Consider the following 25,541-nt stretch of genomic DNA (forward strand, 5'->3'; position numbering starts at 1 on the left):
TGAGGCAAAAACAAAACAGGTGGTTGAAGAAAATAAAAAATAATATACCAGTCAGTGAAATAAAGAATCGGCATAAGAAAACAGTGTCCAGTAAACAGGCCGTGGTCGGGGTCAGGCAGCAAGCAAACAGTCCAGTAATCAGCCCAAGGTCACAACCAGGAAATCCAACAAGACAGGTAAGGAGGGAACAGGAGGAAGTATAGAGGAAAGCGGCCTAAGTCTATACTAAAGTCTATACTAAAGGGAGGTAATAATAAGAAACATGTGAGCGTCAGCAAAGATGATATGGAATGTACCGAAGTTTTTGAGCAGTCCGGTGTTTCCTCGTTGTCCTCTTCTTCCTCCCGTAGTGTACAAGACTGTCGGAATGAAAGAGCAATGGAGGTTTTTTCTCGGGTGAGACAGAGCACACCAGAGAACATCAGAACGAGCGAAGAGACGCGACAGTTACAACCTGGCCGTCAGGATATAAATCAAAGAGGAGAGGTGGGAGTAAAGAAAGATGTAGGAAATCGCAAGTATACATTGAGGGAACGAGGAACCGGCAAGGGTCAGAGAATGTTTTGAACTTATCTGATGTGAACTTTACTAAAGAACAATGGACTCTATTAGAGAAGGGTTTATCCTTCAGTCCCACCACCAACTTTGAACTACTCAACACCATTATAGATATAAATAAATTTGTGCGTAAATTAGTACTCCGAAAACACTTTTTAAACACTGAAAAAACACAGGGTTACATGGGTGAAGATATTTGTATTTCACAGCAGGGTGAGCAGAATGCAGCAGATGCAATAGATTTGGAAACACAGTTAAATTTTAATGAATCGAGTTTATTCACGGAACAACGGGCAGCTTTTGTCCTAGAATCATTGGAAATGGAAAGTGGGGAAGGAGAGAAAATGGTTAATTTGGATATAGAGTCAATAAGGAGAGTTAAAAGCCAATCAGATTTTTACCCGGTTAACAGTCAGGGTACACTGACAGATATTTTTCAAGAACTTGTGGAACAGGATTTAACTAAACTTTGGCAGGAACAGAAGCGATCATATGTTGGAAATTTGTCATCGGGCCAGAGAAAGGCATTAAATGAATTAAAACTAAATAAATCCCTAGTGTTTAAGCAAGCAGATAAGGGAGGTCTCCTAGTTGTACAGAATGCAAGAGATTATGAACAGGAAGCTTTGAGACAGCTGGGGGATCCAGCAACTTATAAGGTTTTACAGGGAGATCCATTGAAAAAATATAAAAAAGATCTGGAAAGCATAGCACGATTTGGTAAACAAACAGGCATTATTATTGATAGCATGTGGGGGGCAATTGTACCAGAGCACCCACGAACCCCCATATTCTAAAGTACATAAAGGAGAGAGGCCACCCAAGGGTAGGCCGATCGTCTCAGGAATAGGTTCATTGAATGAAGGTCTATCAGAATTGATTGATGTTATGCTACAACCGTTGGTTAAAAGGTTAGGCTCATATATTAAGGACACACGAGATGTTTTACGGGTGCTGGATGGTTTGGAATGGAAAACAACGGTTGGGGGACAGCAGATGTAGTATCCCTATATTCCAGCATACCACATGGCAAAGGCATGATAGCAGTGAAATACCATCTGGACAATTATAGCCAATATTCGGAACAGGTAAAGGATTTTGTTTTAGAAGCAATTTGGTTTTTGCTAAATCACAACTACTTCTCCTTTAATGGGGTATTTTATCTCCAAAAGCGGGGAACGGCCATGGGGGCGTGTTTTGCGCCCATGTATGCGAATTTATATTTAGGCTGGTGGGAGGAGACCCACATATATGGAGCTGCTGATGCCCCACTTTTGGAGTATGTAGTTTTGTATCGTCGTTTTATCGATGATCTGCTGTTTGTGTGGAATGGAAGTGAACATGTTCTTACAAGATCTGGGGAACGTTGAGCTTAACCTTGCGTTCACGGGTTGCTTCAATAGAATATAGTGTATTTGGATTTACACATCTATGTTGAGAAAGACGGAATAGCTACAACAGTACACACAAAACCAAGTGCAGGGAACTCTCTATTGCGAGCAGACTCGTGTCATCCAAGTCACTTTAACAAGGGGATACCGAGGGGGCAATTTCTCAGATTGCGGAGAAATTGTAGTTCTGATGACAACTTTTTGAAGGAATCATGCAAATTGCGGGATAAGTTCTTGGCTAAGGGTTATACCTTAGCCATACTGCAAGAAGCATTTAAGTCAGCCTTGCTGGTTAATAGGAGTGGTTTATTAAAGGACAAGAGAATAAGACAATCGGGAAGGAGGCCCCAGTATACTCAACCAGTGACTTTGAGTACGAAGTACAGTAGACAGTTCAATAGAATTAAAGGTATAGTGGGTAAATACTTACCAATATTACATGCTGATAAGGACTTCAAGGAAATCTTACGTACAGGGTATAGAGTTGTAGCAAGGAGGGCTCCTACAATTGGTTCCATTTTGGCACCTAGTCTATATTCACGTGATTCTAAATCTAGAACATGGTTACATAGTGTAGGCATGTTTAAATGTAATGCAACTAGATGTGTGACATGTTCAGTGGTTCATGTAGCGGATAACTTTGAATGCAGCTTAACACAAGAAAAATATAAAATTAATGAGTTTATAAATTGTAATACTAAGTCAGTAGTATATCTACTAACGTGTAAAGTCTGTTACAAACAATATGTAGGATGTACTGTGAGACCAATGAAAGAGAGAATAAGGGAACACATTAATACTATAAGATCAGGCAGTGAAGCCACAGTAGTATCAAGACACTTTAAAATATGTAGTAATAGCAATGTGGCAATGCTGAAAGTACAGGGAATAGAACGTGTAACCTTGGATGTGAGAGGTGGTGACCTGCGGGCTAAATTGCTGCGAGCAGAAGTGAAATGGATACACAAATTGAATACCAGACAGCCGCAGGGATTAAACTCAGTTTTCAATGTTAGCTGTTATATATAGGAATGTTTGGGAAACTACTTTTAGGTCGCAGAAATTAGAACAAACTAATGAAACACGTAACTAAATTGGTAAATAGAATTTGACAAACATAAATGGATTTTGTACCTACCGTGATTGAAAATATAAAAAATGTGGAAATTGTATCTTTTAACAGCAGTGTTGCTAATATAGGAAAGTAGAATGAATTTTTCCCATAATCATTTATTTTGTAACAATGTTGATCGCATAAATTTGAAACAAAGAATGAGTATAGTTATTGCAACAGAAAATGAACTAGTATAAACAATTTTTTAGATACAGATTTATTGCAGATTTTGAACGTTTTGTGGAAACATTAAATGAAAATTGTAACATTTCATAGTGAAAGACAGAGAATTATATGAGGAATCAAACATCAGTAATAGAGTTGAGCTCAAGAGGGGGCGAAGCAATGTTTTTAACATGTTTAATATGTTTAATCTGTTAAATATTCAAAGTACTTTTTGTATAGGTGATACTAATCAGTGAATTAGCTGAAGTGTTGCATTGTGGGGGGAAGGTCACGTGTGTGGGTATAAATAGTTGAAGTGATGGAAGTTTGTTTAGGTCTCCGATGAAGTATGTCTATACGAAACGCGTCAGACCATAAACTGATGTAATTCTTTTTTAACCAATGTTTAAATAAAAGTATTTTTTACTGAAAAGTTGAAGCGACCAATCTGTGACCCTGGAAGTGCGCTCCCATACTTTTGGATTCTACACGGCTGATTGTTTCCTTAGCGACGGACTCGGGGCGGCAGCACCCGGGTCACATTACCGAAAGGGTAAGCCTATCTGTATAACTTTACATGCAAGAAATATTGTGGACATAAGGTCTTTTTCTCCCCTTTTGTTTGGGGCACCAATAAGAGCAGGGTTCGGGGCATATTGCACCCGAGCCACTACATTAGAACGGTGAGCTAACTGAAAACACGGAAATGTGTGATGAACTGAACAGATAGAGCTTATAGAAAAACTTATAGATTCCTCGTATTGGATGCATGGTGTAACATTGTTTGTGAGGAGGGAACAGGAGAACTGGAGCAAGACTGGAAATCAGGAACATGGGAGGGTCTCGACAATGGGAATCCAGGAACAGGTAACAAGGAACAGGAATCAAGGCACAGAACAATAAGATCAGGGCTAGGATACAAAATGACCAAGCAAGGAGCTATGGTCAGGGACAGGTTTATAAGGGGTTCTGATTAGGGGAATAAAGAACACATGAGACTAATGAAGTGGGTGGAGACAAGGGAGCAGACCAAAACTAAAATGAATGTGGTAGGAGGACTGGTCAGAAGCAGCCATGAGAGCCTCCAGTGGCTCAACTGGAGAATGCACAGTTCCAAGAAACCACACCACAGAGTTCAAATCCCGGCTGATCCTGATATACCTATATCAAAGAGTTGCGCAGCAGCAACACCTTCTGGCACCCTCTGGTATCTGCCAGACACACTGGACAAGGGCTCCTGCTCCTCCCTTCACTCTAGGTTCAGCCTGTAGCTGGATAGCCAGGGTATTTCCCAACATGTAGTACTAAGGAATTGGGATTAAGGAACAGAGGGGAATTAGCCCTCTGTATCCCTACATTTAGTTGTGTGAAATTAGTAAAAAGTAAGATTGCCCCATAGGTGCATTACATGTCAATGTATAACAGTGTCTAGAGAATTTGCCTCTACTGTGTCAGGTAGGTGATATCAAACTAGAGAGTATATCAAGTGTAACACTGTAACTTGAAGAAATCTCGGCAAGCACTCCGGACACCACTCGTAGGATAAAAAGTAACTTTATTTCAGCTAATTAAAACATCAATCCTGATGCATTTCGTATTGTGTAAGAAATCACTGGCACTCAAAGGGCAGGTGCAAGCAGGGACAAACCCTTGCGTTTTTCACAGAAAATGCCTGTGCATTTCGTATTGTAACATACATAGTAATAGGCATATACATACATACATGCCTAAGACTATACGAAACGCGTCAGGATTGATGTTTTAATTAGCTGAAATAAAGTTACTTTTTGTCCTACAAGTGGTGTCCGGAGTGCTTGCCGAGATCTCTTCAGTTTGCACAGACACCTCCTGCTACGGGTTTGGGGCGATGCACCCGGGCCACTCGGTTTATTTGGTGAGTGCATTTTGCCTTTATTGCAGTTTTGCCTGAGAGTTGGATATTACACAAGCGTGGGACCTGGGGTTTTAACACCCAGGTCAGAATATTTACAGGGTGAGTGCTTCTATTTGAGGGGCTTTATTGCTACATCGAGTCGATACATACAATGTTATAGTCAAAGCTCTGATTTAGTAGCAACCTGTGTTTATAATTTTCAACTTCGGATTAAGCTGCTTTCAATTTCTGTATATATTGGAGTAACACTGTAACTGTCATTTATCTACTGACCATCTAAAATGCCAAAACATTATGTAGGTTGTAAAAACAAATGGAAAGAAGTAGGTAACATTTGAGTGAAATTATGAATCCACAATATGTAGAAAAGAATAATGTGGCTAGATATTTGGTGCAATGCAACTAGTGATACTAAATACTGTAGTTCTCAGTGAAGGGTATTAAGAATGAGAGGTTGGGTAAGAGGGGAGTTTTTCTTTTGTCTTTTTGTGAAAGGTGAAGTGTTGAGGGTTAACCATATTGTGTCTTCATCATTAGACAAATTCTTCAAATAAACTTGGGCGCCTCTTTGTTGACAGATGGTACACTTTAGAAATGGTGGGTGCTGACTTGATTTTACGATATCAGTCAGTAAATGCTTCTAACAATAATCATCCAGTGGATAGTCACAAACTTATAGGTCTAGTATTCACAACATCCCCAGAGGTAGTATTGCTTACCTTGGTGTCAATCCCTGTGTTAGGTGAATCAGTGGTGAGGCAGTGGTCCCATACTCCAAGTATCTCTCTCTATCCATGAGCATGACCGCTTGAGTCCTTGTACTGGCAGCATTGACACCTTAAGTACTAATCCTCCTCGTTGGAGCTTCTGGCTGTTCTACTAACTCCCCCGATCCTGTCTTTTGCTCCTACAGTGACTATACCAAAATTGCCCTTCTTCTTATTTCTGTATACTGGAACCTTTCTCCATTTCAGGCACACCACATTGCTTCCTCCTGCCAGTGGGACACCAACAAGATGTGTGCTTCCCTTTTTATAACCTAGGGCGAATTTTACACCTTAGACTCTAAGGGACCTTCTCCCCCTCCCAGCTGTTATAAGAACCAAACCTAACTGGCTTATAACCTTCCTGGGAAAAACGAACCTACATAAAGATTTGCTAAATATTTACCCTCCTACATATGTTTACCACTGTGTCTAAACTATGGGGTATATTTATGAAGGTTAGATTTTTGTTTCTGATGAAAATTCTAATTTTTAGATGCAAAGAACCCTAAAATTTAAAAAATTTAAATTGAGCGAAAACCCAAATCGTACACATTAGGGACTTTTCTCCTGATCACCCAAATTTTTCAGATTATTGGGCTAAACCCAACGTAGACTACAATATCTTCAAATTTGGAAAGGGACATCTGCCATTGACTTATACATGAACTTGGGAGGTTTGAGATGGAGTATTTTTGGATTCAAACTTTTAGCAGCCTCGGGGTAGAATAAATTGTGAAGAATTAAAGGTTTTTTTCCCACAAAAAAAATTTCAGTTTTCCCCTTTAAAAGCCTGACTAGAAAAAGACACACTTCCATCAAGTTCAACCTTTTATTTTTTCCATCTGCCTAACTGCTAGTTGATCCAGAGGAAGGCAAAAAAAAAAACATCTGAAGTCTCTCCAGTTTGCCTCAGAGGGGGAAAAAATTCCTTCCTGACTCCAAAATGGCAATGGGACCAGTCCCTGGATCAACTTGTACTATGAGCTATCTCCCATATCCCTGTATTCCCTCACTTGCTAAACACCATCCAACCCCTTCTTATACCTATCTAATGTATCAGCCTGTACCACTGATTCAGGGAGACAATTCCACATCTTCACAGCTCTCACTGTAACAAACCCCTTCCCAATATTTAGGAGGAACCTCTTTTCTTCTAATTGGAATGTGTGACCTTGTGTCAGCTGGAAAGACCAACTGGTAAATAAATCATTAGAGAGATTAATATATGATCCCCTTATATATTTATACATAGTTATCATATCTCCCCTTAAGCGCCTCTTCTACAGCGTGAACATCCCCAATTTGGCCAGTCTTTCCTCATAGCTAAGATTTTCCATCCCTTATACCAGCTTAGTTGCCCTTCTCTGTACCCTCTCTAATACAATAATGTCCTGTTTGAGTGATGGAGACCAAAACTGTATGGCATATTTTAGATGGGGCCATGCCAGTGCTCTATACTGTGGAAGAATGACCCCCTCCTCCCATGACTCTATGCCCCTTTTAATACAGCTCAAGACTTTATTTGCCCTTGATGCTGCTGACTGGCATTGCTTGCTACAGCCAAGTTTATTATCTACAAGGACTCCAAGGTCCTTTTCCAAAATGGATTTGCTTAGTGCAGTCCCATTAAGGGTATAAGTGGATATTGTTACATCCCAGGTGCAGGACTTTACATTTATCAACATTGAATCTCATTTGCCACTTAGCTGCCCAGATTGCCAGTTTGTCAAGATCATGTTGCAAGTGCCACATCCTGGATGGAATTAATTGGGCTGGATAATTTTGTGTCATCTGCAAACACTGATACATTAATTACACCTAACACCCTCCCCTAAGTCATTAATGAACAAGTAGAGAATGTCCCATTAACAACCACCCTCTGTACCCGATCCTGTAGCCAGTTTCCTATCCATGTGCAAACGACTTCATTAAGCCCAACAGACCTTAGATTAGAAAGCAGTCGTTTGTGGGGCACAGTGTCAATCGCTTTGGCAAAATCCAAATAGATCACATCTACTGCCCCCCACTGTCCAGCATCTTACTTACCTCATCATAAAAAGCAATCAAATTTGTCTGATATGACCTATCCTTTATAAAGCCCTACTAATTGTTGCTTATAATGCCATTCACTAGGACACAATTTTGAATGTGATCCAAGCCTTCAAATAATTTGCCCACCACAGATGTCAAATTTACTGTCCTATAATTTCCATGCTGATATTGTAATCCCTTTTTAAAAAAGCTTTTCTCCAATCCATAGGCACCATACCAGATGAAAGCGAATCTGAGAAAATCAGAAATAGGGGCTGGTCTAAAACTGAACTTAGGTCTCTTAGAACTTAGAAGGTAAGCAGGGACCTAGATTCTAGGATGGCAGTGGATGTGATTTACTGTACTTAGACTTTGCTAAAGCCTTTGATACAGTGCCACACAAAAAAAGTTACTGGTTAAATTAAGGAAAGTTGGCCTGGAACATAGTATTTGTACCTGGATAGAGAACTGGCTAAAAGATAGACTACAAAGCAGGGCCGGAACTAGGGGTAGGCAGAGTAGGCACATGCCTAGGGTGCAAAGCTTGGGGGGTGCCAGGCATGTACCTTCCACTACTGCCTACCCCAGTCCGGGCCTCTGAATCCGGCTTGCTGCCGTTGCCGAGTGAATGCGATATTTCTACGAAGGGCCTGAGTGTGCGCGTGGTCTTCTTGTACTATGCGATGCCGAATGACGCATGTGTCAGTACGCGCACTGATGTGGTCGCTCGCGGCGGAGGGGCGATGTGGCCAGCTGGGTTGCCTGGGGCACCCAGCTGGCCTGACCCTGCTACAAATAGTGGTGGTAAATGGAACATTTTCTAATTGGACCAGTGTTGTTAGTGGAGTACCGCAGGGCTCTGTACTAGGTCCCTTGCTTTTAAACTTGTTTATTAATGACCTGGAGGTGGCCATTGAAAGTACTGTTTCTATTTTTGCACATGATACTAAATTGTGCAGAACTATAGGTTCCATGCAGGATGCTGCCACTTTGCACAGTGATTTGTCTAAATTGGGAAACTGGGCAGCAAACTGGAAAATGAGGTTCAATGTTAATAAATGCAGGTTATGCACTTTGGCAAAAATAATATAAATGCAAGTTATACACTAAATGGCAGTGTGTTGGGAGTTTCTTTAAATGAGAAGGCTCTTGGGTTTTTTGTAGATAACAAGTTGTCTAATTCTGGGCAGTGTCATTCTGTGGCTACTAAAGCAAATAAAGTTCTTGTATAAAAAAGGGCATTAACTCAAGGGATGAAAACATAATTCTGTCTCTTTATAGGTCCCTGGTGAGGCTTCATCTGGAGTATGGGGGCAGTTTTGGACTCCAGTCCTTAAGAGGGATATAAATGAGCAGGAGAGAGTGTAGAGACTAAGTGCAACTAAACTGGTGTTACAATACCTGTGCGGCGGGGTCGGCCACCGCGCCGTCGGCGGGGACGCCCGCCGCATGGTCCATAAGCTGGCGCCGGCGCCATCTTGTTTCTAGGGCATGCGCGGCGTGCCTGCGCGCCTCTTAAAGGCGCAGGCACGCTGGCGCATTTGCGCCATCACGTTTTTGACGCCTGTTTGGCGCGAAATTTGAACACATATTAGGCCCATTCTGTCTCCCAGCCAGTGCCCGTGATAGAACTTGTTTCTAGTGGTTTCCTGAGCCTTGTGCATCTGATCTGAATCTTGTCTGTCTGATTATCCGTGTTTGACCTTGCCTGTATCCTGACTATTCTGAAATCTGTATCCTGACCCTCGCCTGCCTACGACAACTCTTCCTGCTTAACCCCTTGATTGACAACCCGGTTTGACCCGTGCCTGCCTGACTATTCTTGATATCTGCCTGCTTCGACCCAGCCTGTCTGACGATTCTCTTGCCTGCTCCATTTGTACCGTGACCTTAGGCCCAAAAGACTCTGCTAACAGCCGTGCCCCTTCGCCAGCCAGAACATCTCGCCTTGCACCCCTCGTTAAGTCCAGGTGGCACCCAAGTAAGCTGAGGGCTCCTCCCGAAGCCCAACGGTGGTCACACTACTGGTGAAGCCGAGACCAGGGTGCTTGGCATTTGTTCTGGTATCGGGTGCCGGCCGTGACATTATCACGGCCATGGAGGTCGAAAGTCATAACGATGTTGCTGCTGCTTCTCCTAATGCTTCAGTTCCTCCAACTACCACCGAAGCGCTTCTTTCCACCCTGTTGCAGCGCTTGGAGGACCATGAGCAGAAGCAGAACTACCTTCTGCAGGGTTATCATGATCTAACCCATCAGCTGGAGACTCCGCAAACTCCCCAGCAGCTGCCAGTCCTAGTTCCTGCTCCTCCTGTGGGTTCTTCTGCCATGTGGGGCAACTCTACCAGGTCCCATGAACCCAAAATCGTATTCCCCGAGAGATTTAGCGGGGACAGAACTAAATTTTTTGTCTTTAAAGAGGCATGCAAATTGTACCTTAGTTTCCATCCCCACTCATTCTCATCTGGTGAGGAGGAAGTACAGTAAGGTTTGTAATGACCCTGTTATTGGGTGACCCCCAAATTTGGGCCCTCAGGCTGCCCTCTTCCGACCCTGCTCGTTATTCCCTAGACACATTTTTTGACAGTATGGCTATTCTTTACGATGATCCAGATCGTGCATCTTCGGCCAATTCCGCGATTCGTAAGTTGGGAAAAGGGATGCGGAGGTGTACTGCACCGAGTTCCGCCGGTGGGCAGTGGAAACTGGGTGGAACCATTTGGCTCAACGGAGTCAGTTCCGTTTGGGGTTATCTGACTCAGTAAAGGATAGTCTTGTTAATTACCCCCTATCTTCCAACCTGGACGATCTTATGTCTCTGGCCATCCAGGTAGATAGGAGACAAAGGGAGAGAAGGGGTGAGAGGGGCGTTTCTACTTATTCTGGGGTTACTAATGTTAAGTCTAATATGGTGACCAATGTTAAGTTTTCAGACCTCTCTGTGCCTCTGCCTCAGGAGGAACCTATGCAGTTAGGCATTTCTCATCTAACTCCTGAGGAAAAGGCACGCAGGCGCTCCCAAGGTTTATGTATTTATTGTGGGGAGAAGGGTCATTTCCTGAACCTATGTCCTAGGAGGAAAGGGAGGCTCCCTAACCTAAATGGAGAAGGGGAGCTCCATTTGGGTGCAGGAGTTTCCTCTCCCCAATCTTCCTCTAAGGTTTTGTTAAAAGTTAAACTAACTTGGCCTACGGGCTCTGTCAAACTGTCCGCATTTGTGGATTCGGGGGCGGAGGGTAACTTTTTGGATGCGGCTTTTGCAGCTAAATACAAAATTCCGTTAGTTGCTCTAAATCCCCCCATGAGAATTTTGGCTGTAGACAAGAGGCCCTTAGGGTCAGGTGTGGTATCTCAAAAGACCATTGCCCTTTCTCTGTGTGTCAACAATGTGAGGAGATAGCTTTATACCTCATTGAGGGAGCTTCCTCTCCTCTTATTTTAGGGCTGCCATGGCTCCAGAGGCATAACCCTCTGATTGATTGGGTCACAAGGGAAGTTACTCAATGGGGTTCCAAGTGTGGTGGGGTCTGCTTTCCCTCCTTCGTAGCTACTACTGTACTTCCCTTGAAGGGTTACCTGCTGCTTACACAGTATACGCTGATGTTTTCTCCAAAAAAGCGGCTGAGACCTTACCCCCCACACTGGCAGTATGACTGCCCCATTGATCTAATTCCTGGGTCTACTCCTCCTCGGGGTAGAACTTACCCTCTTTCCTTGCCTGAAGCCCAGGCAATGAAGGAGTATATTAAGGAAGACCTAGAGAGGGGTTTCATCAAGCCTTCTAGTTCCCCTGCGGGGGCAGGTTTCTTTTTTGTGGGTAAAAAAGATGGTGGTCTTCGTCCCTGTATCGATTACAGGGGTCTCAACAAGATCACCATAAAAAATCGGCTTATAATCTGATACGTATCAAGGAGGGGGATGAGTGGAAGACAGCGTTTACCAGGGACGGCCACTATGAGTACCTTGTTATGCCATTTGGTCTCTGTAACGCCCCCGCAGTGTTCCAGGAGTTTGTCAATGACATCTTCCGGGACCTGCTGGGGATATTCGTGGTGGTCTACCTAGACGATATTCTAATTTTCTCTTCCAACATGTGTGAACATCAAAAACATGTGTGTGAGGTCTTGCGTAGACTAAGGGAGAATAACCTTTATGCAAAATTAGAGAAATGCACTTTTGAGGTTTCTTCTGTTCAATTTTTGGGGTTTAATATTTCCAGCAAGGGTCTAGAAATGGATCCAGGCAAGGTGAGAGCAGTCCTGGATTGGACCCAGCCCCTTTCGTTACGTGCAATCCAAAGGTTTCTTGGTTTTGCTAATTATTATCGCCAATTTATTAAGAATTTTTCACTCATTGTTGCCCCCATTACCAATCTGACTAAAAAGGGTGCTGACCCCAGCATGTGGCCCCCTGAGGCCGTTCAAGCATTTGAATTCCTCAAAAAGGAATTCAGTTCAGCCCCCATTCTCAGACACCCCGATACTGCACTACCTTTTATTGTTGAGGTTGACGCCTCTGAGGTAGGAGCTGGAGCGGTTCTTTCTCAAAGGCACCCGACTACCAACAAATTGCATCCCTGTGCCTTTTTCTCCAGGAAGTTTTCACCTGCTGAGGTGAATTATGATATAGGTAACAGGGAGTTGTTGGCAGTTAAGTGGGCCTTTGAGGAATGGCGGCACCTCCTTGAAGGTGCTAAACATCTGGTGACGGTCTATACTGACCACAAAAATCTACTATATATAGAGTCTGCTAAACGCCTTAATCCAAGCCAGGCTAGGTGGACTCTATTTTTCACAAGGTTTAATTTTTCTTTGACTTTCAGGCCTGGGACTAAAAACACCAAGGCGGATGCACTCTCTAGGAGAGTTTTGAATCCATTTCTTCTGACTCTAGTGAGTGTACTCCAATTATTTCCAGAGAAATGATCATAGCAACCCTTGAATCTGACCTTTCCTCTTTATTGCTCCCTCTTCAATCTTCTGCTCCTACAGATACCCCTTCGGGGAGATGGTTTGTACCACAGGAGTTAAGGGAGCAAGTATTGAGGGAGGTTCATGATTCTAAAATGGCAGGACATCCAGGTATTGCTAAAACGGTGTCTCTGTTATCCCGTCATGTTTGGTGGCCTTCATTCAAACAAGATACTAAGGCCTTTGTAAATTCTTGTCCAGTCTGCCAAAGGTCTAAATCCTCTCGGAAGTCTTCCCAGGGTGTGCTACTTCCCTTACCAATTCCAGAAAGGCCTTGGACCCATCTTTCGATGGACTTTATTGTTGATTTGCCTCCTTCACAGGGGAAAACTGTGATCTGGGTTGTGGTGGATAGGTTTAGCAAGATGAGCCATTTTGTACCCCTTCGACACTTACCTTCTGCTAAATCCTTGGCTGATCTGTTTGTTACTCACATCTTTAAGTTTCATGGTTTTCCTGAAAATATTGTTTCTGATAGGGGGGTTCAGTTTGTCTCTAAGTTTTGGCGTGCTTTCTGTTCTTTGGTTGGGGTTGAATTATCATTTTCCTCTGCCTATCACCCCCAAACCAATGGTCAAACTGAAAGGGTAAACCAGTCCCTTGAGCAATACCTCAGGTGTTATGTGTCAGACAACCAGTCCACATGGGCTGAACTGTTACCCTGGGCTGAATTTGCATACAATAATGCTACCCATTCCTCCTCGGGAGAGTCCCCTTTCTTCGTGGTTAATGGGTTGCACCCCAAGGCATTTTCATTTTCCGGTTCTGGCTCCCTGGTTCCCTCTGCTAATTCTTGTGTTGAACGTTTTTCTAGGGTTTGGTCGCAGGTTCACGACTCTCTGTCCGCAGCTGCCTCTGCTCAGAAAAAAGCTGCTGACAGATCATGTAGAGAGGCACCCCAGTATAAGGTGGGAAACTCAGTGTGGCTTTCTACCAAAAATATTAAACTAAAGGTTCCCTCTCTCAAACTGGGGCCTAGGCTCATTGGTCCATACCCTATATCTGAAATTAATTTTAAGATTTCTGACTCATTTCACGTTTCTTTGTTAAAACCTGCTAACAATGTCCGTTTTGTTTCTGTTCCTCCCCCAGTGTTAGTTGAAGGTCAGCCTGAATTTGAGATCCAGGAGTTTCTAGATTCCCGCCTTGTGCGTGGTAAGTTACAGTATCTTACCAGGTGGAAGGGCTTTGGCCCTGAGGAGAACTCCTGGGTCTCAGTTGATGACATCAGGGCTGATCGCCTCAGGAATCAATTCCATCAAAAATTTCCTGGGATGCCTGGGGGTCCAGTGGCCCCCCCTAGAGAGGGGGGTAATGTTACAATACCTGTGCGGCGGGGTCGGCCGCCGCGCCGTCGGCGGGGACGCTTGCCGCATGGTCCATAAGCCGGCGCCGGCGCCATCTTGTTTCTAGGGCATGCGCGGCGTGCCTGTGCGCCTCTTAAAGGCACAGGCACGCTGGCGTATTTGCGCCATCACGTTTTTGACGCCTGTTTGGCGTGAAATTTGAACACATATAAGGCCCATTCTGTCTCCCAGCCAGTGCCCGTGATAGAACTTGTTTCTAGTGGTTTCCTGAGCCTTGTGCATCTGATCTGAATCTTGTCTGTCTGATTATCCGTGTTTGACCTTGCCTGTATCCTGACTATTCTGAAATCTGTATCCTGACCCTCGCCTGCCTACGACAACTCTTCCTGCTTAACCCCTTGATTGACAACCCGGTTTGACCCGTGCCTGCCTGACTATTCTTGATATCTGCCTGCCTCGACCCAGCCTGTCTGATGATTCTCTTGCCTGCTCCATTTGTACCGTGACCTTAGGCCCAAAAGACTCTGCTAACAGCCGTGCCCCTTCGCCAGCCAGAACATCTCGCCTTGCACCCCTCGTTAAGTCCAGGTGGCACCCAAGTAAGCTGAGGGCTCCTCCCGAAGCCCAACGGTGGTCACACTACTGGTGACACGAGACCAGGGTGCTTGGCATTTGTTCTGGTATCGGGTGCCGGCCGTGACAACTGGTTAGAGGGAGGGAAGAGTTAAATTATGAGGGTAGACTGTCAAGGTTGGGGTTGTTTTCTCTGGAAAAAAGGCGCTTGCGAGGGGACATGATTAGACTTTACAAGTACATTAGAGGACATTATAGACAAATAGCAGAGGACCTTTTTACCCATAAAGTGGATCACCATACCAGATGCCTCCCCTTCAGACTAGAAGAAAAGAACTAGGGGGTTCTTCACAGTCAGGACAGTGAGGTTGTGGAATGCACTGCCGGGTGATGTTGTGATGCTGATTCAGTTAATGCCTTTAAGAATGGCTTGGATGATTTTTTGGACAGACATAATATCAAAGGCTATAGTGATACTAAACTCTATAGTTAGTATAGGTATGGGTATACTGTATATAATTTATGTGAAAGTAGGGAGGGGTGTGTGTGTATGGATGCTTGGTTTTCATTTGGAGGGGTTGAACTTGATGGACTTTGTCTTTTTTCAACCCAATTTAACTTTGTAACCCAGGGGTGTATGCCATCAGGCCCTGGAGCCTTGTTTACAATTTTTATTAAAGCTTTATGAATAATATCCTGAGTCAGCCACTGACTAGATTACTTACATTAGGGGGTCTATAGCATACTCCTACAATTAATTTGCTGGACTCCTTACAATTGGTGAAGAACTCCACCCATAAGACTTCTGCCCCTCATTTCCTAACATAACCTCCTCCTTTATATAAGCTTTTAAATCCTGCCTAACATACAGACATACCCCTCCTCCTTTTCTAGTTTTCATAAATAACCCCACTGGTGTCTTACTGCCTATGGATAAGCACTAGAGGGTATGGAAAACGGGATCATGGTAAGATCTCACCCTGTTGCAATTGTATAGATATGAAATGATTGTTCCTTGTTTAAACTTGTTTTATGTCAAATAGTGTAATGGACTCTAGTGTGCTGTAATAATGCACAATAGCAATCAATGCTTCTTTATGGAGTTTGATGTCCTTGCAATAGTCACACAGCCTTTGTATTGGAATGACCAGGGATCAATGGATCTATGAGATGTTTCTGGGATCTATGACAAGCCCCAGGAAATATGTTGTAATCTGTCAGGAGGTACCCCAAGATAACAAAAAATATATTCTTAAAATTCTCACTTGTACATGAAAAATGAAGATAAGCAGGTCTAGTGTATATATTTGGGTGAAATCTAGACAACGTATCAGTGTGACTAAGTACAGTATTGAAGAAAGGGATATGATTTATTAATAAACAAACACTACTTACATACTGCTAGAGAAAACTTTTTACAAAAAGCCTAAACAAGTCACCGTGTACCATTACCTCAGTCTGTTTAAATACATTATTATAAACTTTATTCTGTTCAAATTAAATCTTGGTGCCCATTGAGCGATGTGTGATGTCAATATAGACTATTCACTATGGTTTTCTATTTCTAAGGCAGCGACAAAAGAATAAATATTGCTTCTGCTGAAGGAGGACAAGCAAAGTGAATCTAAAATGTTCTTGTGTTTAATTCAGGATGCAGAAAAATAATGTAACATTTAGGGGCAAATATACAGCCCAATAATCCAGCACTGGAGGATAAAATGGCAAATATCTCAACTGCCACCATTTTTCTCCCCTTACTGCTCAGGTATGCAGGGACAAATGTCACCCACACACTACAGAACACCAACATACTGAAAGTGATGTTTTTAGCCTCATTAAATCGGTCAGGGAAATCCTTGGCTAGAAATGCAGCAATGAAACTCAGCACTGCTGGAGCACCCATGTAACCAATAGTACAGAAGAAAAAGATTACAGATCCTTCATTGCACATTAAAATAATTGTGTCTTTTTCCAAAAATGTATCAGCCTCCAAAAAGGGTGGGTGAGAAGTCATCCACACAGCAGAGATTATACTTGAACCCAAAGTGCATATTATAACTAATACAATGGAAAGTTGGGTTCCTACATATTTCTTCAGTTTGCTCCCAGGCTTTGAAGCATTGAAGGCAATAATAACTGTGAGAGTTTTAGCCAACACAGATGAAACAGAAATAGTAAATACAATCCCAAATGTGACTTGTCTGAGGAGGCAACATATCTGTGTTGGGCGCCCAATGAATAATAAAGTGCAGAGGAAACACAACATGAGAGAGATGAGGAGGAGACAGCTGAGATTTTGGTTATTGCCTTTCACAATAGGAGTGTCCCAATATTTCACAAAGATTCTCAGCACTACAGAAGCTGTGATGAAGAGGATAAAGGCAACGGAAGTTAAACTGGCCCCCATGGTGTCTGTATAGGAAAGGAAGTTTACAGCTTTAAGGAGACATTCAGTTCTCCCTGTATTAGACTTCTGATACTCCGAGCATCTCACACAATTTGCTGCATCTGGAATACAACATATTGAAAGATATAATCTTTTGACTTACCAAAAAGTAAAACCATGTCCATAACTTTTGAACTTTTGAATGCACCATGATATAGCTATAACACCATTAAAAGGATTTCTGAGTTAACTAACATCATCCACTTGGTTGTACCACATAATGGGTCCCCAACCTTTTATACAGTTGAGCCACATTCAAATATAAAGAGAGTTGGGGAGCAACACAAGAATGAAAGATGTTCCTGGGGGTGCCAAATACAGTCTGCAATTGACTATTGGTAACCCCTATGTGGACTGGCAGCCTACAGAAGGTTCTGTAGGCATAATTGAGAAAGTAATTTAAATGAATAGCAAAATGTCTTCAAGAAAAAAGAAAATACAGCAAGTGCAATGGATTTGACTTATTACTATAGATATACCATGAACTGTATTAATGAGAATCTTCACAGACAAATTGTTTCCCTTATTTGCATGTGACAAAATACACAACACATTTGGCCCCATAATTAATGTAACTCCATTGCACACCCAGACCACAAAGGTACTGAAGAAACTATTTCCTACATGTACATATTTACATACTTTACACTTATTTACACCATATTTATACATGCCTTGTTGTTTCAACCAGTTGCTACCCATTTCTATTTTTATGTGTATAAGCGACTATACTGTACAGAGTTGTACTGCCCCACCACTTTTAAGACATGCTTGAAGGTGTTATCCTTTGGCACAAATATAATTTTTTCAGTAGGAATTCAATTACATACAGTGGGCACTATTACAAATTATAACATTTTCAGTTTTTCTTGCAAGCCCTTTTGCTAAAAAGTTCCCCAGTTCCCAAAAGTTACATTAAATTCAACTAGAGATAAATGTGTTTGTGCAGAGGCATTCAATTTCTCATTCAATACTGACTTTTATTTCATCCCCCCCCAATGTGTATATTTCCATCTCTGTCAACCCCTCTATTCCCCTTCCTTATTTGTTATGTTTAACCATCACATCATCCTTTTCCTCTTCCAGCCTTCCATGTGTGAGGAGCTGCTTCAGAGATGAGGAAGGGAAATATTCTTTTGATTGACTCTGGCTCATTTTGCCAAAAATCCACAAAATGGCAAAAATTCACCAAAATGCATTGAAGGCAACAATTTTTTTGATGCGAGACAATCTTTTTCACCTATTGTAGTCTATGGGCGTTATTTTCCCTGCAAAACTTTCGCTCCTCACTATTTTTCACCTCCAGCATTTGTACATTCAAGCTGAATAAAAACCTTTATGAATTTGAAATGTTTGGTTAATTCAGCTATCTGATACAAATTGCCTGCAGTGGTTATTACCTACTCTGCTGAGGCCAGACAGAAAATTCTCATGGGAAACAGCCACTATCACAACAATTAGAGTCAGAATAAGAGTAGAAACAAGAGATTTCATTTTAAACACCCACATCCTTTGTTTTTAACAGGGTGTCCATTTTCAAAACTCCCAGTCTTTGTTCCACTATTAGTCTTCTCTGTTTCACCTGTTTGCTGTAACCTGTAATTAATAATAAAGTATAGGATTTCCCCATTTGAACCTGCTTAGTGTGCCATTTTTTCTCTCTTTTCTTTAGAAACTAACTTGCCCTTGATGTTGCCAAGGCTCATCATTTAGAATAATTGCCACATTCTATTAATTTATTCCAAATAACACATTGCTTATGTCTGAAAGGCATCCAATGTATACATTGGAACTGTCCAACTGGGATGGATACTTTCTGCTCTTAATAAAGAGTTTCTTGGAATAGGTTTATGATATAAATGATACAGATTTGTGTTTCTCCTTCTAACTCGAAATCTAGATCATAAACATTTCTTTTACTCACATCACTTGTACAACTACACCTTTCAGCTGCTGTAATAAGGTAGCTAGGAAACCAGAGGGCAAACATTATTATTATTATTAACATGTATTTATATAGCGCCAACATATTGCGTAGCACTGTAAAGTAAATGTGATTATACAACTAAATCACATGAATTTTATACATAGAACATATGGAGTTACATACATCAAGGCCCTATGCATAGGCATACACTCTAAAGGGAATGGAGTAATACACAAGGTGTGGGAGTGGGCAAGATCGAATTAAGAGGGTGAGAAATGTGGTATTGTATGTGGTGTTGCGTTTGGTAGTTAAGCAGAGTGAGGGGAGGCTTCTTGGAAGAAGTGCGTTTTAAGAGATTTCTTGAAAGCAGAAAGGTTGGGATTAAGTCAGACAGACCGTGGGAGAGAGTTCCAGAGGAGGGGTGCAGCCCTTGCAAAGTCTTGAATGCGAGCATGCGAGCATGTGAGGAGGTAATGAGAGAAGAGTTGAGTAGCAGGTCAGTAGAGGAGCGTAGTAAGCGAGTGGGTGAGTATATAGAGATGAGTTCAGAGATGTAGGGTGGGGCAGAGTTATAAAGTGCTGTGAAAGTCAGTGTCATTAATTTGAATTTGATTCTGAAAGGTAACGGAAGCCAGTGCAGGGATTGACAGAATGGCGAGGCAGAGGAGGAGCGGTTGCTGAGGTGCATGAGCCTCGCAGCAGTGTTCATTATGGACTGGAGAGCTGACAGTCTCTGGGGGGGAGACCAATTAAGAGAGAGTTACAGTAGTCTAGACGCGATATGATGAGAGAGTGAATAAGAATTTTGGCAGCGTCTTGGGTGATAAATGATGGTATTTTGGATATGTTCCTTAGGTGGAATTGACATGATTTAAAACATGTATTTGAATAGGCCACAGGGTTATACTCACAAACAGTGGCATAACTATAGTGGAAGCAGACCCTGTAGCTCGGGGGGGGGCAGGAAGTATAGGGGCCCTCATTTATATACAATTTCAATAAATATTGGTAAAACAGGGTCAATCTCTAGCCATTTTGGTGGCCTGAAAGCTAGTGGTCCAGATCCAGGCAGTATACTAAACCTGATATCATTACTGTGGTCTGTTAACTTACAGTCAGTTATACCTAAAGCTGGCCATAGACGCAAAAGTCGAGGATTCATACGATTTTCGGATCGTGTTTGGAGAGTCCCGACATTTTTCGTCCGGAGGAGATCGGTCATTTGGTCGAACAGACAGGTTAAAAGATTTCTGTCGGCTGCCGATAATATCTCTGCGTGTATTGCCGATTGTACGATTTTTAGTGGGAGACTGTCACCAGCTTTTGTTGGACATAACTTTCGTACGATTGCTGTCAGGGGCAGAACATTGTCTGATCTGTTATTTTCTACTTTATTTGATCGGAATGGTTGGGGCAGGTCAGCCAGCTTAAGAGCTTCTTCCAGCTATCAGTCCTTTGATGGAGCACAATGCTGCTCATTTAAACCAAGTATCACTGTCTTATATTCCTAGAATTTACTATGGCAAATCCTGTATCTGTCTAATCCTCATTCACAGGGTCCCTATTCCCTGACAGTAGGGATTGGCGAATTTGACCTGTTTCACTTCGCCAAAAATTTGCTGTCTGCGAAAATTCGCCAAAATGCATTAAAGTCTATGGGCGATAATTTTTTTTGACTCCCAATATTTTTTTCTGCCATTGGAGTCTATGGGCAGCATTTCCACAGCAAAACTTGAAAGAATTCACTCATACCTACCTGACAGTTCTAAAGGATTGTTCCCTTAGGGCCAATCATTTTTACATTAACCCCCAATACTTTACCCTTCCAAAAACCAGTTACTTGAGGGTTGGAGAAGGTTTCAATAATGCACAGATCAAAATTAATTCAGATATCATTTGCATTGCTAAATATGCTCCCATGCCCTTAGAGGTAGATATGAGAAGACTAACCAAACAGGAGAAATCATAGAGCTTGTTGGACTACACACCATTATTACAACTAAAAAATAAATGCACTATTTAAGCATAACATTTGAAATGGAATCGTGTAGAATACACAGTGAAATATAGCAATAAAACTACACTATAAAAATCATGACAGAATCCTTTAAAAAAATGGATTCATTTTACTCTTTTCTGTGAGGTCTTTTTCATTCTCTAGTTAGGTTATTTAGCTTTAATGGCCTCCTTGTAACTGATAAAAGTTTCAGTGGTCCCAGCAAACTGACGTTTCTATCAAACCATAAAAGTTGCTTTGCAACATCTTTCCTACTCGATCATACTGACATGTACATTTGTTGAGTAATTTGATAAACATTTCCTTCTTTCCTTACTACTCTGGGTTAGCCCCTTCCTTTCCTAAGAGAAGAACCCATCCACTGAGGTTATGAATAAAAAGGACCCAGCAGCTTGTAATGGAGCTACCCGTCACTGCAAAAGATGGTTGGAAGTGGAATTTTTACTCCTTTTTACTAAAAGTAAAAAAAAGTAGCCAGGTGCATCTCCTTGCCTAAGGGAGTTGTCAAACTATGCGTAAGATAGTCCTGTATATTTTCTGGTATTTTCTGCCCATCATTTATGCCAAAGGTGGTTTTTGCTTTTTATCTGAAGGAGGACATTGTGGTGCCAACTTTTCCTTAGCAGATGTCTCATTCTGACATACAGAAACTGGATGTGTCACTGAATATGAATATGTAAAGGTCTACTGCAAAGCCACCAATTCAATAATAAAACTAGACAAGCTGTTTTTCCCTATGGACAAAGAGAGGGTGGGACAGCCTCCAGATCCACAATTTCTAGAATGCTAACATAGTCATTAAGAGAGCCAAGTACCAATTATCATCATAGCACACTCAACCAGAGATCAAATAGTTTCTTGGGCAGCTAAAACAGGCCTTCCTTGGAGGTTATCTGTAGAGCAGCCTCCTGGTCTTCTTCGGGTACATCTAGATTTTCAGTTTGGGTGCAGTATGCTGAAATAAAGCTTTATTTTGCATTAGTCAGTCTAATGGTTGGATTTATATAAGCACTTCGAGCATATAAACTTCCATCGCCATAAGGGAGGGATGTCTTGGGTTAATTCCTCCTCCGGATGGCTGTAACTTAGTTTCTGACAGCTACTAGGATCTGAAACATTGTTTAATTGTTATACATTTGTTACACTTGCATAGATTAAACACTACTCCTGCTTCTTAGACATTCTTTCCCCTAGCACAGTGGACCCCCTTTCATTATGGTGTAATCCCTCTTGGCTATATAGTTTATAGTTTATATCATAGTCTGTTGGAATACAGAAACCCAAGATCAGCATTCCTTTTCCCCACATTAGGCTTTCTCAATGTTACCCAGCCGATTACTTCATCATACAGGTGTTCACATCCACCAATGCTATCTAACCCAGTTATTGTAGGTCTTGCTCATTGATCAAGAGACTCAACACAGTTGATTGCAGCGTTTGCTGCTCTAGACCACTAACTTGAGCTTCTAAAGTGGCAAAGCAGTAAGGACAGGGCCCTGTGTGTCCTGCCGCTCACTATCTTGTCCCTGTGAATATCTAGCAATGTAGGGGCAGGAAGGGGATGCCTCTGTGTTTCCCCCACTCCCACCCTTCCCCCAGTGTTCCATACAGGGCACAGTCCGCAGGTCTCTGCACTTTTAAATGCCTGAAGTAATTTGCACAATGCCCCATGCATACCAATTTAATTAATAACCATCAAAATAGCAAATATACTTATCCTTTATTAATTTATTTGTTGTTGTAGTTGAATTATTCAACCACCAGCCTGTTAATGAAGTTACTTACCCCAAAAAGTCCTTTGCAACTTTGACATGGTAAAACCCCTTTTAACCTACGTACGTATATCCGACAGCAATTTACTAAAGTCACTAAATATACACAAATGTTAAAATGGACACGTGGGAATGTTTTGCTTGTTCAAGAATCATTTTTGTGCATGTTTGCATCGGTTAAAATAGTTTTTGCCCTTTAGAAATAACATTTGCTTTGGGTTCTGAGACAATGACTTACCTGTTGTGTTGGACATTTCCCCATCTGCGCACCTGACACAGTCATAACAACAAGATGGCTTCCCTTCTATTTTAGCTTTCCTGTATCCTGGGGCACAGGGTTCATTGCACTGAGATAGAGGAATCTACATGTGGAAGATATAATATATATATACAGTAACTCCATCAAACATTCCTTAAAGATAAGATGCTTGATGTTATTTTTGGATTTTATAATTCTAATTCTCAGGTTTTTCTTAGAACTTGAGAATTCTAATTTCTCTTTCGTAGCACATCCTAATAGGAACACACTGTGCTTTTTTGGGGGGACACACATTTTACCCTAAATTTTACTCAGTTACAGTATTGACTCTATACTGATGACTGCCACTAGAATAATGACGTCACTAAAAGGGGCATTTACCACCACCGAGCACAAAGTGCAATTTTCAATTCAAGTTGATATGTTTTAACCCACAATGCAGCATTTTCCCCAGAATTCCCCAGGAATTCCCCAGAAATCTACAAGAAGCAGATGCACCTGATGTAATTGTTAAATAATGTAAGAGTTTCACACCTATGGGGTTATTTATCAAAGGTCGAATTTATGTGAATTTGTTTTACTCTAATAAATATGAATGTACTCACAACTCGAATAGGAGGTAATTTATGAAAAAACTCGAACGTCTAATATTCGATCAATAGACCTGACCCAAAATTCAAGACCAATTCAAATTTAATTTTCCTCCTAAAAAATTTCATGAGGGAAATTAACATATTCAAATGCTTCAACTGACCATTGACTTGAAAATGAACAGGTTTTAGGGGACAAATATTCAATTTTGAACTGTTTCCATAGTCGAGGTGTAATAAATCTCACATTTGAATCTACATTTGAGTTGGTGCTTTGAAATTAGAATGTTTGAGTTTTGACAAATATTTTTTTGAAAATTTGAATTAACCATTTGAACCTTAATAAATCTGCCCCCTAGAGTGGGCAACTCCACGTGAATTAAAGAGAACTGCATCTGGACAGCTTACTTCCAGCACTCCGTATAATAATGATGTATGCGCTCAATTTTAAAGTGTCAGTTGTCCCAGACAACTTTGAAAAACCTGGAGTGGCCATTTCCATTATACAAAAATGCACAAAACATGTAAATTAAAGGTTTTTATTTGAAGTAGGGAAAAGGTTTTGCTAAATTTTTTGACAGTCAGTCCCAAAAAGGCTTAAGCCAGCTTAGTGTTGGTCCTGTTTTAAAGCTGGGAGGAGGAGCTTGTTCCTTTTCAGGTCAATATTTGTGTAGTTGGATAGGGGTGTATTACTATGTATAACATGTATACTAAACAAGTTATATAATATACAAGCTATATGCTTAGTCTCTTTAGACGCCACATGCTGAAGGGTGTGTTGTTCTGGAGAGCCTGAGGTGGAGGTAGGTATCAGTAGAAGAAGATTGTGTTTAGAAGTTTTGTAAGTCCTCAAACTGGGAGTGAAAGGCAAGATTAGGGTAGTTAGTTTATCAGCCAGAGGCTCCAACATGGAGAACACAATCTTGTGGAAGTTCAATGTCTTTTTAAATGATTTGGATTAATGGTATATTATTAGCCCTATGCAATAAAGCATAACTTGTTAATCAGTTCGTTTAGTGTCTTCTTATTTAGACAGGATGTTTTCCTTTTATTTTCACCAACAACACCTTGCCTCCAACTATGCAAGCACAAACTCTAGTCTTCAGTCTGACTGAGGTATTTCATGACTCTCTTACTTGCATTCCAGTCTCTTTGATGAGATTTACTTGCACATCTGCATGAAACTGACATGACATCACCATATCTGGATGTGTATTGGTGCCAAGGTACAAGAGTACCCACATTGCTTTTCTGTAGTCTTCATTATTTGACAGAAGATCTTCTTCTCCTACCAACTTTAAATTAGCTGTGCCCATTGGTGTTTTTACTCCTTTGCATTTAAATTGAGGATAACACTGATGGTGGTACTTTGATTTTGTCAAAAAGCTTCCATTATCCTCTTTGTAGGTCCCAATTTTTGGTGTTCCTGGGTGTTTCTATATTATTATACTGATTGATTCCTGGACTTTGACCCTGGCAACAATTCTTGCTGCCTGCCTTGTGAACTTTTGCTGTATCCCGACTATGCTCTTGGTTTCTTGGCTACCACGAACTGGACTTTTACTTAGTGCTTCCTCCTTGGTCCGGACTTCCCTGATACTGGAGCCGCAAGGTCCCTAAAATTATAATCGGGCCATGGACCCCACTGAGGAAGCTCTGCCTGATGTGGAAAGAACTCTCCGGGAATTGGTGTCCCGCATGGAAGCTTATGAAGCTCAGCAGAACCGCATTGGGCAAGTACTTGAGGCTCGTCTTTCTCAG

At 41.7% G+C, this 25,541-nt stretch overlaps 1 protein-coding gene across 1 annotated transcript; it reads right to left on the reverse strand.

The window, feature by feature from the left end:
- Window positions 1-16,393: 16,393 nt before the first annotated feature.
- LOC108716269 (vomeronasal type-2 receptor 26) lies at window positions 16,394-25,096 on the reverse strand. The gene is made up of 3 exons (XM_018262390.1): window positions 24,917-25,096; window positions 23,170-23,293; window positions 16,394-17,277 (listed from the first exon to the last, which is right to left on the reverse strand). The coding sequence occupies exons 1-3, from the start codon at window positions 25,094-25,096 to the stop codon at window positions 16,394-16,396; spliced, it is 1,188 nt and encodes a 395-aa protein (XP_018117879.1).
- Between the last annotated feature and the right edge of the window lie 445 nt (window positions 25,097-25,541).

This window comes from Xenopus laevis, chromosome 5L (assembly GCF_017654675.1).
Source record: "Xenopus laevis strain J_2021 chromosome 5L, Xenopus_laevis_v10.1, whole genome shotgun sequence".
Taxonomy (NCBI): domain Eukaryota; kingdom Metazoa; phylum Chordata; class Amphibia; order Anura; family Pipidae; genus Xenopus; species Xenopus laevis.

What these genes read in the sequence shown, in the direction of transcription:
- LOC108716269 (XM_018262390.1), bottom strand. Translation starts at nt 25,096, where the DNA reads ATGGGCACAGCTAATTTAAAGTTGGTAGGAGAAGAAGATCTTCTGTCA. An exon ending in TCAAAGAGACTGGAATGCAA is followed by an intron (nt 23,294 to 24,916) that starts GTAAGAGAGTCA and finishes TTCCACATGTAG; the next exon opens with ATTCCTCTATCTCAGTGCAA. An exon ending in GGAAATGTCCAACACAACAG is followed by an intron (nt 17,278 to 23,169) that starts GTAAGTCATTGT and finishes GTTGTATTCCAG; the next exon opens with ATGCAGCAAATTGTGTGAGA.